Raw genomic sequence first — 14,875 nt, forward strand, 5'->3', positions numbered from 1 at the left:
CCTTTATCTCAAAAAATATTCAGAAAGTGGTTTATGATCAACTGATGGCCTTTTTGGAAGAACATGATATTTTAGAGGTTTTCCAGTCTGGTTTTAAAACGTTACACAGCACTGAATCGGCTGTTTTAAGGATATTTAATGGTATTTTCTTAGCTACAGATTCTGGTGACTGTGTGATTCTTGTACTTTTGGACTTAACTGCTGCTTTTGATAAAGTAGACCACAACATTTTACTTTCTCGTCTGGCACAGTGGGTTGGCATCAGGTATACGCCAAAGGATTGGTTTAAATCACATTTAGAAAACCAAACTTACTGTGTCTCTCTTAGCGATTGTAAGTATTCCTCTGCTAACCTATTATGTGGGGTGCCACAGGGCTCAGTTTTGGGCCCACTTCTCTTTGCCCTTAATCTACCCCCGCTTGGCTCCATAATGAGAAGCATGGTGTCCATTTCCATTGCTATGCTGATGACAGCCAAATTTATATTCCTTTAAGCAAAAAAGACGGGAACTCTATTAGTGTGCTGTTAAATTGCCTTGAAGACCTAATGACCTGGATGGCCTTTAACTTCTTGAAATTCAATGAGAGTTAGACCGAGGTCATGGTTTTTGGCAGCAAATCTGAGGTTCCCTTCATTGAGCTAGGTTACCTAGCCCAGTATAGGAAGTCAGTTATCACAAACCTTGGTGTCTAAGTTAATGCTGATCTTAAATTCGATAGCCAGATAAAGGCGACTGTGAAGAAAAGTTTATTTCAGTTAAGGCAGTTGGCCAAAATAAAGACCATTCTCTACAGATATCTTTTAGAGACAGTAATCCATGCCTTTATCACTACCCGGCTGGATTACTGTAACACACTTTATTTGGGGGTTAGTGCCTCCAACATTGCTCAACTCCAGAGAGTGCAAAGCGCTGTGGCGCGTCTTTTTATCGGGCACTCGTAAATATGAGCACATTACCCCCATTTTAGCCTCATTACACTGGCTCCCTGTACATTTTAGGATTAATTTTAAAGTTCTTTTATTTGTGTTTTTTAAGTCTCTCTATGGTCTTGCTCCATCTTATCTTTCTGAGTTGCTGCACCTTCATGCACCCTCCCATTCACTCAGGTCAGCCAATCAGCTGCTTTTTAAGGTGCCAAAAACTAAATGGAAGCTTAGGGGGGGATCATGCTTTCTCTGTGGCAGCTCCAAATATGTGGAACGACCTTACATTGCAAATTAAATTGTCTACTTCTTTGATTTTAAATCGCTCTTGAAAACTCATCTCTTTGCCTTAGCTTTCTAAACTGTGTAAGATGTTAATTTTAGTCTGTGATACATCATTTTAAATTATTTTTATTTTATTATAAATTTTATAGTTCTGATTTTAATTTCGTCTTTTGTGCTTGTATCATTTTTTGAGTCTGTGTAAAGGTGTTATGTTGTTTCACTGTACAGCACTTTGGTCCTTTAAGAAATTTTAAAGTGGTTTATAAATAAAGTTGGATTGGATTGGAGTTAGGTGCAGTCTGAGATGGCTATAGAAAAAGGTTAAGTTCATATCTGGTAAACTATTACTTCAATAAAAGACAAGTTGATTTTAAGCCTTTTCACATATCTTTAGCAACAAATTTACCTGCTCTCATATATGCTTGTTTATTACTTTAGTTATTATATTTTGCAATCATAGTATTGTAGAAAATGTATTATTATATAATTATTACTTTCTTTTGCTAATTTTCTTTTGTGCTACACATGTTCTGGTGATTTATTTAACTGTCCGGTTTTCAAAACAATTTTTTTAAAGAATCACTTGGGTTTCACAAATCCCAAGGCTTGCACACACCTCTACATGGCCAGATAGTCCAAAAGAGAAGAAAATTAAAAAAGCAACAAAGACCTTATCTTTGCTCATTCCTCTCTCTGTGTACCATTCCTTCTGTCTCCCCTCCCACTCGGGCTTCCTCTGTGACATTTGGCGCGTGGCTAATCCAATCTGTGTCATTCAGGAGCGGATAACTAAGGCTGTTAGTGGGGAAAGACAAATATCATGGTGGTTCTTAGCTACATGTCTCTGAGTGCAGACTTACTAGCAAATCATTACCCCTTTACTTCAACTGAAGATCATTTTTCGCTTTTAACATTTAAGAATACACGGAAGGATGTAGCAAAGGGACATATTTTCTATCATATAACAGTTAGTCATAATATTCATTTTCCTGTACTAACAAGACTTTTGCTGTTAGGGCTGGAATAAGGCCAAAATTTGACCCAAACTTTTTTAGGTACAGAGAGTTGTATAACGCTGTACACACATTCCTTATAAAATAAAAATGCCATTTGTTAAAATAAAAAATATATTGCATATTTTTGTTTAAGCATACAGGAAAACACACTCCTAAAAATATGCAAAATATATATGAATTGTTTTAGTTTTTAAATTTTTTTATTTGATTACATTATTGATCACTACTAAAGCTAAATATCCCACAGGGATTCAAGAGCAAGCATGTTATATATCAGTGTTAATAATAAAAACAAATTATTGCTACAACATGATGTCGTGCCCCAGCATCAGGTCCATATCAGTTTTGTTTATGTGTGTGTGTGTCAGGATTGTTTTTTTTTTTTTTTTACTCAGCAGGCTATACTACTTATATGTGTACAGTTTATGGCAATGTTGTTGGAGTCAATCTACACTGCTTGACTAAAAACAATAAAGTTGCCCTGATGGCAATACATTCAAAGGCAAAGCTGTGTGAAGATGCTCCCTCTCATAATGCAGAATTTAGCATTTGTGATTTTCTTTTTAAATGTTCATATAGTGCTCAAGCAACAGTTACAAAGGTCATAAAAACTATTAATGCATATTTTTGAAGTGTTTGATAAATCTATCTTTAAAGAAATAAAATACCACACATGGCAGATCTATCTCTTTCTCTGTCAAATAAAATCGGAACTGATATCCAAATGAAGTGCAAAATATAATTTATTTGATTAATAGGGGATCATTGAGTAAAAATACAAAGTTTACACAAAGGTGATCCTAAAAGTTTTTTCTCCAGAACTTAACTTACCAGATTTTTTTGATCTACCTAGGTATTTATTTGTTTATCTATTTATGTGTGTTTTGACCAGGGGTCTGAAACCAGGGAATTTATGTAGATTACATCCACTGATGCTGAGCCGGTTCTTCTGCCGCACGAATCCCACAGATTTCCGTCCATCGCACCAGCAAGTTCATGATTGTGATTAACAACTGTGAAATCAAACTAATACAGCATTAATCTCAGTTTGTTTCATAGCAGTTACGATTTAAAAGCCACAGACCTCCACTCCAAGCTGTATGAAAATGTGTAGGTAGGGTGGATTTTAAACTAACTGAGCCTATGCCAACTCCCAAATAGATATAAAAAAGGAGAGCCCCAATAGGGATTACAATCAGCTATCTAAAGACATAATTTATGAACATATTCTTGTGGTCAATCTATGAAACTGAATTAAAATAATTTCTACATTTTTAATGTGTAGCAGTCTGACTTTAATATTTTCACTAAAGTTGGTGGATTTTATTAATGTCTGTGAATGGAAACTCTGTTAAACACTGTAAAGTCCATCATGGGTGGCTTGGTTATTACTGTCAGAAATTTAATTAAAAATAAATTATGACCTGCAGAGGACAATAAACTAAGAGATAACTGAAGTAAATGCTGGAGATAGTAATTTGTCCTTTAGTTCAGGGTCCATCCACTAAAGTCTTACCTCCCTACTAGACCTATTTTCATGGCAAGATTCTACCTGCTTTTGTCAGCTTTGGCCTTGGTTCCTGCAGTGAAGATACAGAGGGAGAGAAATTACCCCACCAAACTACCCTGTGTCCTCAAAATGTGCCTGCAGTTGAAACACACCCAAAATTATGGAACCCAAAGCCACCTCCACAGTCTGATATTGTTTTTTCATCTTAAACATGCATAGCATATCTCTCTCCTCTCTCGAACCACCTGTCTTCCATATACAAAATATGCACATGGCTTTCTTAAAAAGAGTTTCCTATGTTCTTAAGATGTAGATAAATCACTGAATGTTGAACAACTCAGCTGGCTTTTCTGTGTTCGGTCATCCTTTTGTTTTGCTGCCTTTTTATTTCTCCAATATATGTGGAATTTACATTCTGTACTACACTGGACTGCATTTACCACACCGTTAAATTTAGATTTGGGTGTTTTAACATTATGGTGTGGAAAAGCTGCCTTCTTTTGAAGTGGTAAGTATTTCCACAATTTTTCCTTTCACTCAACCTTCCTTTATTATGCTTTGATGCCACACTCTGTGAACAGCCAGCATCCTCTGCAATGACCCTTTCGTGGCAATGAATGTCTGCTGGGCAACCGTCAAGTCAGCAGTCTTCTATGTGAAAATGTGGGTCATAAAATTTTGATATTTACAGGCATTTTATAAGTCTTATGTTATATTCAGATTTTCTGAAAAAAAGTAAAATGATGTTCATTAATTGTAAGCCCTGATCAAAAATAGCAGAAAGAAACACTCCAAATGTATCAATGTAAATGTAATGAATCTATACAAAATATGACTATCACTTTTTGAATTACACAAATAAAAACCTTTCAGGGATATTCTACTTTCCTCAGAATAATCTTCATATTTAGTCTATTTCAATAATGCTTTAAGCACATAGTGCTCCTAAACATTACAGTAGTCACATTTAACTTGTGTATATTATAAACGCCTGACAATTTCAAAGAATACTAATATGCCTTTTTTTTTCAGGACCTTGCACAATAAACAACAGGCAAACAAATTTGTTACATTATCGGACAATTGCTAAGGAAAATAAAAAAAAAAAACAGGAAATGGCATGCTTGGTTTAATTTGTTTTACTTAAAGTATTTAGAACCTTTAAAACAATAAAACTTCTTTCTCCACTGTCTCTGTCTGTGAAATGCCACATGGGCTCCACCGGTATTGTGTTTATCTGATCAAGCAGCATCTGCCAAGATACAGAGTCCCCGTCATCGATCATGGCCTCCGCTTGCTCTTCTCCTTGTCCTTTTCTCGACACATTCTGTTGGTGCCCTATCCCTGACCATCACACACGCACACTGTCACTTTCCTGATGGTGTCATCACTATTTCACCTTTTCTGTTTACCCTCTTAATCTCTTTGAACCTGAACTCTATAATTTATCCCCCACCCCCAAACTCGGTCTCACTCTCTTTGTTGTTCACCTTTATCCTTACCTTTTGTGAGTGGTACAGACACACAACAAATGGAGAAACACTGACATTATCAGAGTGAGAGAGACTTGAAGTACTCTCAGTTAAAATCTGCAATGGATGGCTGCTTGGAAATTAAAAAGAGACAGTGTGACATTGATACATAGAAGAAGCAAACCAAGCAAAACAAAAACAGTGGGACCATATCTTGTCAAAAATTATGTTTCAAGTGTAACCCAATTGCTCTGGAGCTCTGTTATGTTTCAGTTATAGGGTAAGCAACTTAAATGCACACTGAGCTAGTGTTAGGGAATATTCCATCTAACCTATAAAATATATTTACTGTAAATTGTAAATGTATCTGGCAGTAGAAAATATATATCCCTGCTTCTAAAATAAATCCATATTTTACATTTCAGTAGCATTATTTAACATTAGAAAAAATTCAAAATCAAATTGTAGTTTGATATCAGTATGGATGGGGGGACAATCCATGCTGATATGAATTAGTTTTTCATTAAAAAAATCTTTTAAGTAATAAGAGTGCCACAATAACAATTATATCTCTCTGGTATATAACTACATCAGAGAGGTATATTTATGCTGGCCACTCTTAAAAATAAGAAAGACAATAAAACATGCCATGGAAGATGTGTGTTTATCTCTGCAAGTCCATAAAAGACTATAATAGATTCTTATCTTAAATCTGCCCATATCTACAACTGAGTCTGATCCAATATGTATGGCCAAATCAAGACAGAAATGGCTGAAGTTTAGAATATACATTGCTGAAACATTGAACAATAGAATACATCAAAGAGAAATTGTGCAAAGAGGACTAGAACAAAGAACATGTTTATAGAAATTATAGAAAACACTGGACATCTCATAAAAATAGGTTTTGAGAGTAATGTACAACATTATCCATATGTAGAACCTACATTTTGCAGTTTGGTAATTTTGCAAATGTTCTTTTTATTTTATTTATTATTTTTAAAATTTTTGCACTTTGACAATTTTTCAGATATATTTTCTTTTATTTTAACTATTCAACATTTTTTTTGAGACAGTTTTACAAATTGCGTTCCTTTACAAATTGCCTTTTACAGATTACTTTCTCCACACTTCTGAAGGGCTGAGCGAAGACACATTTGAATTGGTCGCCGTGGACATCATAAACAGCATTTCTATTCTATTTCAATAGAAACTCTTGCACTTGCCATACACAGACCAATAGAGATGTGCCTTCCCTTCACCCCCCAGAGGAATCTACATCCTCAGAAGTCCAGAGTATGTAATCTGTGAAAATATGTTTGAAACGACTATAATTTGCAAAACATAGAAAAAAGAATATATGAAAAATAAAAAATTTGAAAAAATAAAACTAAAAAAAATCTAGATTCAATTTTGGTAAATTACTCACAGAACCTTTTTTAATTAATTTATTTTAAATGAGACATTAGTCAAAGTTACATTTTTGAAAAAAAAAATGAAATACATTTTTTAAACGTGTTCTTTGCTTGCAATTATTTTGGAACAAATGTAAAAATCTTAACATGGAATTTTTGATTCCGTTGAATAAATATACTTAAAGGGATCCAAGATTAGTTGAACGTGCTGGCCTAAATATGTTGTAATTTTCTAATTAAACTAAAAAAGTTGTTTGTAATACATTAATTACTTCAAAAGTTGTATATCCTTTGTTATATTTTTCACACATGCAGGTCGACATTTTTTCACCTGCGCAATGCATGCTATGTTGATGACGCGGTTGGGTCCTACTGGACTGGAACCTACAAAGTTAACATAGGAAGGGTGAAACCACCCAAGTTGGTTTTTGTATCATATTGCATTTAACTGGTGCAAATTTAGACAATGTCACACTGTGTTGCTGTTGGGTGTAATTTCAAAACAAAAACAACAGAAAAAGTGAGGTGAGACTTAATTGCTTCCCACATGGAAAAAAAGAGGAGTGCCACTGGAAGGAACCCACATTTGTGTCCTCAACCCTTCTCTTCAGAAGACCTTTAGTCATTCGGATGAACAAAATTGATCAAGGAGCCAACAGATGGGCATTACCCTCGCAAGCTAAAACCAACTGCAGTGCCAACTACTGTATGTTTATCCATAAAGCACCTGAACTCCACTGCCTTGCGAGCGAAAGAAGCTGGGAGAAACATAAGAGACAGGCAGCATCAGAATCCCTTTTAAATAATGAAGGTACTGCCACTGCCGCCAGTACCGAATGTGAAATAAAGGACCCGACAACGGACCGAAGATCAGACCTTAAACAGGTTTTAACGGACCAAAGACCAGACTGATCAGATCCTAAGTAAGTGCTTCCCAGTCCCTCGGTCTTGTGACGTCCTTAGGCCCAATTTCATTGTACAACTTAGACACCTGTTTTCAGATTGCCTTCTGGAATTTGAGGCCTGGAGGAGGAGGGGGGCACCTAGTTGGGGTCTGGGCTGGGGATGGCACTTCAGCTCTTCCTCTGAATATGGGGTAGGAAGTATTGAGAGCTGGGTGTGGGGAAGGCAGCGCCTCCTGGTTTGTATGGTGGGCTCTGGTTGGCTGGTCCTTTCGGTTCATACTGGCCCCAAATGCGGGTGGATGGGCTCATTGGTCGACTGGGCTGGGATTGGGGTGGGGGTTTGGACCTGGTTGTGGGTACTGTGGGCTTTAGATGGTGCCCCCCAACCCTCACCCCCACCCGACCTGGTGATGGGTTTCAACTCCCGGATCTGGAGGCTGGATACCCCTCTAGGGTGCCAGTACCTGGACCTAGGAGTATAGGATGTGTGAGGTGAGTGCAAGTGTGTCAACAGTGTCTTTTTTTGTGGGTCAGAATGTAAGTAAGAATACATGAGGGGCACCTAGTTTTCTGTTTGTCTTTTTGTCAGGTTGGGTTTTCAACTACTCCGTCTCCAGGGGAATCTCAGGTGTCGTCTAAGTGTGGACCCCCCCTTGGTCCGGCTCCTTTCTGTAGGCAGGTGCCTTGACCCCCTGGTGTGTTGGTGGTCCTCAGTGTCCGGGACTGGGTGCTTGGGTTTGTGCTGACTCACTCCTGGTGGCTGCTTCCCAGGGCCTGGGCCCTGTGGCTCTGTCGGGGCCCCACTGGGATACGTGGTGCCCATGGCTGGATCCACTCTAGCGTATCTTGCTGCCAGCAGAGCCCACATGTTCATCGCCGCAGCTCCTGGGGGCTTCGGCACTGTGGCTTTTGGGGGGTTTTCTGTGACTCCTCCGTGCTCTTCCCTGGGATTGGAGAGGCAGCTTTCCCTGTGTTGGTCCCTCTTTGGCCCCTTTGCTCTGAGGGGTCCTTTCGGGGGTCTGGGTTTCTGGTTCCCTGGTGTCTGCCTCTACACTCTGGGGGGCAGGTCTTTGGCTCCTCACAACCACTACCTAGCATTTTTCTTATGGATAAACCTTACATATACAAGCACTCTCACAAACACCTTCAGGTGCTTGGATCCAGGTGCTTAAATATTAACTTCTATAACCCTATAAATAAAACGATAGTTAGCTTTAGCTGTCAGTTTATACATCTCATATTAAATAATACTACATATTCTTCAGTAATTTTATCAAGGCGTTGGTGGTTTGTATCTGTTATTTTTTATCGGTTGTTTTTCTGTTCTTTTTATACATATCTCTGCAGGTGCAGAAGCAGACTCTGAGGATGTTATCTTGTTCTCTCCTTTTCCTCTCCTTTCGTTTTTCACCTTTTCTCCTTTTTAGCATGTTATCTCATATTTGTCTCTTCTACCCTCCATGTTTTTATGTCCTGTGATCGTTAGTCCCAGAATAAAATCTAATAAAGCTATTTGTATATATAAATTTAGCCGAGCACTTGGACGAAAGCAGTAATGCTCCACTTGTGAAAGTAAATCTGTTGGGCTCTCTATGGCATTAAGACATAAATTCTGCCAGACAGTGTTATTGGACCTGACACCGGACTATGTGATCCAGCACTACATGCCAGATCACACAGCCCTATGAGTGTATGGCACATGTCATTCATTGTTTCACAATTTATTATTATTATTATTACTAATAATCAACGTGCTCCGGTTCAAACTGAAAAGGTTTAACGTTGCTCATTGCTGTTTTGGCTGGACGGAGCTAGTGCTAAAGGACCTAGAATACGTCATTTACCCAGTATGCATTGCAGCGTAAATAACATGCCGACGTCTGTGTGACAATATTTTATTTAAATTTATAAAAACTAAACAGTTTAAAGTATTTTTACTGTATTGTTTGTATAGCTAAAATACATATTTCTAAATAGAAAGTCTATTTTTACAACTAATTGTGCATCCCTTTAAGTAATAGGTTATGCTACCACAATAAAAGAGGACATTATTACATATCTTAACTCTTATTAGATACATACATACATACATACATACATACATACATACATACATACATACATACATACATACATACATACATATGTACGTGTGTGTATGTGTGTGTGTTTGTACAATGAGTTACTGAGGATCTTTTTCACTTTGTTCTTTGTTGTCTTTTAATGCTACACTTTAGTGTAGTGTAGCATTAAAAGGCAATTTGTGCCTCTCCCTTCGTGCCTGTCCCTTTCATTTGTGTACATGCTTCACATTTCAGGTAAAGAACATAGTTTTATTTTATTTTTTTGTTCTGCAAATAGCATTATTTAGTTGGAACTTAGGGAATGGTGTGAGTCTGTGTGTGGATGTGTGTGTGTGTAATTCTCACCATCTCCAATGATAGCCAAGATGGCCAGATCCACCTGTCGCTTCCAGTAGGAACCTTTCTGCAGAGCAATGCCATAACCCGTAGTAGCAAATATGTACCTGAATACACAATCACATGAACAGAAACCCCACAAATCAAAATTTATTTGTTATTTCTCCAAAGAGTGTAACGATCTTAAGATATGTTTGTTAAGGGCCAAAGAAAGCATAATGCTTATTTTAACTGAGGTATACACAAATAGAAAAAAAAACGAGGTGAATTTTAATGGATAAAAATGGATAAAATCTAGATAAAAATGTAATCCAATTTAAATCAGTAAATTTTAATAGTATCTTTCAAAGTTAGGCACTCACTTTGTTATTCACTCCTTTTTGTCATGTTACAACTAACATCTAAGCCTGTTTGGTGTTGCAATGACCCAGATAACTGAGCATTTGCAAGGCAAAAGGATACATTGTTTTATTTTTTTTCCTTAGTTAAAATCTGAATAGTGTATTATGAATACCTTGCATTTAGGTTAGAAACAAATGGACTATTTACTAATTAGATTACTTGTGAATCAACTCTGTATTTTATTTAGGGGTCTCAAGTACAGAGGACAACATACAAATGAACCTCAGCCTCTAACAGGTTTTTCTGCTCTAGCTGTGTTCCCATCAGTTTTGATCATCTCCCTTGTTCCTGCTAATGAAAGGTATCCCCAGAGCATGATGCTACAATTACCCTGTGTCAGCATTATTTGAGGTTGCCCGTGTCTAGTCCTTAAGAGCTAGTATCTTGCAACTTTTAGATGCATCCCTACTCCTACATACCTGAATCAAATGAGTGGCTTGTTACGAGGCCTCTAAAGAACTAAAGAAATTGCTGATGAGCAAATTCAGGTCTGTTGAAGCAAGGATGCATCCAAAAGTTGCAGGATAGCAGCTCTCGAGGACTTGGGTGCCCCTGGTGTACATGGTGTTATAGGCTTGATGTCCAGTGTTTTCTGGTAAAATGGGCTGGATATGAATTGATGCCAAGCTTCTCTGATTTATATTTCAGAAACTGCAGCACATCAACTTAAGTGACTGTTTTTGGATAAATAAAGATACTGTGGATTTAATCTCTGACCGGGTGTAGATACGCAAATATGTGGAAAAATGTAACCACTTTTTTTAAAATAGATTTTAGACATGTTCTTAAAATGTGAAGTTCTTTTACTGTCACTGCCTGGTTCATGGTCCCAAAAATAATCTGCACTTGATCCATTGTGCCTGAGCTGGGTAACACTACAGAGCCTTTTCTTTATCAATGGTTTGGATAAATGGCTATTTGTTACTCAAGGATTGTTGCTTTACTCACCCGCTGCCGATGGTCACCAGCTTACACCCTTCATCTCTTCCAGCCATGTAGTTCAACACTGCAGCATCATAGATGAAAGCATCAAGTTTGCTGTGAGGGACAAGAGAACAGAGAATAATGACAGAATAGAAATTTTAAAAAAGGAGGCCTTTCACATGAAAAAAAAAAACGGTGTAAGAAGTGCACAGGAGGCGAAAGAAAGTACAGTCTTATTTTTAGTGTGTTGGTCACAGATCAATTGTGAAGTGTTAAATCATCTTCAATAGGCCTGCAATCCAAGCGTAACCAAACACAAAGGACACAGAGGGGATTGACGGTTCAATATAAAACGCTTCATTGACGATAGGCCCTTGGAGGCACATAAGCATCCTAAACAAACTTCATACCCACAAAAATATTTACACTGTCTTGCTCTTTTTCTGCCTCTGACCACACAGAGACTCGTAAACAAGTAAAATAGGGGAAAAAAAGAGATCCAAGCCCCTGACTGACATTTCTAATGTAACTGATATTGTCACTGGCCACTGCTCTCTCCCTATCTCAGGGCACACACAAACACCACACTCATACAGTGACTGGCTGGCATTTTCTGAATTTGCAATGCAGCCTTCTAACAGACGCTCACAGCTGATAGTTTAGCTGCGTAATTAGTTTAATCCACCACTGTCAACAAGGAACATGTGTATCCCAACATGGATAACACAGAATGTGCATCAGTAGGCGTATATGATTAACTAAATTAGAGTGCACGCCACTGGCTTTTGAAAAAGACATGCAAGTCTGTGGACTCCTTTTACACTCATCAAACCCTTATATTAGGAAAAAAAGGGTCACAAAAGAATTTGCACCACTGCATCTACTCTTTTGAATGTCAGGTTAAATGCAACAAAAGTTTCTCCTTACTTTGGACAGAAAGTTCAATATTTTTAAGTTGGCTTTTGGTTACAAACAAAACTAAGCGACGTCAAAACTTTAGCTTCAAACAACAGTATATTAAACATATCCAACTAGAGAAACTATCTGATGGAAATGTAAAGCAGAGTAAAAATCTATAAAATACCATTCACCTGAACAGCTATCACTTTACCTTTGTAACAGAGAGTTACTCTGACTTATAAGCAAAAAGACATTCATTTTAAATTTTATTTCACATAAGTAGGTTCTTTTTGTGTACCTGCACGCATGTAACTGCATAGTAAATAACCAGACTTCCATGTAAAGTACCATAACAGTTTTTTTCTGTTTTGTGGTTTGTGTCACACTTCAATGTTTTAGATCGTCAAGCTATTCTTAATACCAGACATACTTAATCAAAATCTTTAACAAAACACAGCTTTTAAATTATATTTGCTCTAATAAGAGACAAAGCTATCCAAAAATAAATAACCTAGCCTTGACTTCATGAAGTATATCATAGCCCTACCTAAAGAAATACAAGAACCAATTACAAACAAAGTCATTGACGTGTAATAGCCTGAAAAAAGTTACAAAGCCATGTCAAAGGATTTGGGAGTCTGGGAAATATAATTTTCCACATTGGAGTTGTAGTGGAAAATTTTGACGTATGTAACTGATCATATCTTGTCTAGGGGCAGATGCATTTTTCCCATGTGAAAGAACTCATAAAGTTACAGAGTGATTTACTATTGTGTTCTGTTCACCCAAGGACAGAGAGAAGCATAGTGTTAGATAAGTAATGGATCATACCATCTGTATGTCCTGTTGGAAGAATGTTGCTCAGATGAAAAGGACTCCCTAAAGTGCGCCTTGATAAGTATAAATGTGCAGTGTTTTTTTCCACTGCTCTGTTTTCTGATTTCATTCGAAGGCAGAGACATTCAAACACTTAATGCCTTTGAATAAATTTGCAAAGACAAAGATGCATCTTTCTTTCATTTACTGACTACTGTTCTCTTCCTCCTTAATAAAGATAAATCCACAACAGAGTAAAAATTGTAGAGTTGTGACTCCTCACATGAATTGCCAACCTACTAAAATTACTCCAAGAGTAGTTTGAAAATGAATTCAGGAGTTCACAGAGGAACTCAGTACAACATCAAAAGCCCTTCAAGCCTCACTCGTCTGACTTTATGACCTAAAAGTAAGAAATAGACTGTAAAATGAGTTTGAAAGTGAAAACCATTGTTTACCAAAATAACTGAAATGGCCATTTCACATTTGCAAGTAAACATTTTGTTGTTCCCTAAGATGTCTGGCAAAACATTCTGTCCACTGAGGAGACAAAAAGGGGAACCTTTTAGAGGATGTGCATCTTGTTACATCTGGCATTAAACTAAAACAGAACTTCATAAAATGAACACGATAATAACAGCCAGACAAGGTGGTGGCAGTATGATGGTCTTGGGTTTCTTTGCTTTTTCAGGGCCTGGACAACTTGTTATAATTGATGGAACCATGAATTCGGCTCCCTACAAGAGAAACATGAAAGAAAATATACATCCATTAGTTCAAATCTTTAAACACAAAGCGCACTTGCAGCAGGACAATGATCGGAAACACATAAGAAAATCCATCTGTGGATTGAAAAAAAAAAAATGAAGGTTTTCAAATAGCACATTGTAAGCAGCCAAATACTTTGTCACATTAGTGTAAATATCCATCTAATAAAAATGTGAAGTGGGTAAAGGACTTATTAAATAAACTTTACCCAAACAGGTAATTCATTTTGGAGAATTAAGATGTCTAAACATGGCAAAAGTCTGGTCTTATTGTGAACTCTAGCCATCACCTGGAAAAGTACTGTAAGGTTTTAGCACACTGAATATGCTGAGAAAGTTAACAATTGCAGGTATGACATTGACTACCCATAACCTCTGGAAAGAACCCTACATCTCAAATTCTGAACTGTCACTTTATGCTCCAGTCTTGTTTAAAAAATAATAATCCTTAGAACTTGTATTCTGATTTTGTCTTTATTTATAAAGTTGTTTTCTTTTTCTACACTATGTTCAATAAACTCAAACATGCATGGTGTTACAGCCCTACAGCCCTACCTACCAGGTACTTAACCAAACTGGAAACATCATAAAAAAAAGGAAACATCATGAGCAGGACATGTGAGTTTAATGAAAGCTGTGATGTGAAGGATTGAGTCAGAGATGTTTGTAAACATATTATTGTCCTACAAAAACTCCACTTGGGAGAAATCTTTATTTCTCCCAAGTGGGAGAAAAAAAAATCAGTTGATGATTCTAAATTGTTAATTAGACATACATTCATCAATGTTAAACATAAAATAAAACTAATAGTTACTTAAACTTGTTTTTTGAGCTTAGTCTTATGGTCTGGCAATCAGCATCAGCTCCCCTGCACTACAATTAATTGAAAAACCAATACAATCAAACTAATACACCACACCCATACAAGATGTAAATGACATATCCTCATTCACATTGTATTGAGTTTGATTTTTTTCTTCAGTTTACTCTAACCCACAATACCACTGTTTTCTGAAAGCTTATTCTATGTCTGAGATGTTAAAATGCTCATTGAGAATTTGTTCATGTACAGCTCTTTGGTCTTTGTCATCCTAATATCACCTCTTATTGTCATAGAC

General features: G+C 37.0%; 1 protein-coding gene across 2 annotated transcripts in view; it reads right to left on the minus strand.

The window, feature by feature from the left end:
* The window catches only part of grin2aa (glutamate receptor, ionotropic, N-methyl D-aspartate 2A, a), a 302,450-nt gene that overhangs the window by 8,600 nt on the left and 278,975 nt on the right, over positions 1–14,875 (minus strand). For both annotated transcript variants that reach the window (XM_012876661.3, XM_012876660.3), the window contains 2 exons: positions 11,299–11,388; positions 9,958–10,055 (listed from right to left, as the gene is read on the minus strand). In XM_012876661.3, the coding sequence (XP_012732115.2) occupies positions 9,958–10,055; positions 11,299–11,388 (188 nt within the window). The remainder of the gene's footprint in view (positions 1–9,957; positions 10,056–11,298; positions 11,389–14,875) is intronic.

This window comes from Fundulus heteroclitus, unplaced genomic scaffold (assembly GCF_011125445.2).
Source record: "Fundulus heteroclitus isolate FHET01 unplaced genomic scaffold, MU-UCD_Fhet_4.1 scaffold_48, whole genome shotgun sequence".
NCBI classification, from domain to species: Eukaryota; Metazoa; Chordata; class Actinopteri; order Cyprinodontiformes; family Fundulidae; genus Fundulus; species Fundulus heteroclitus.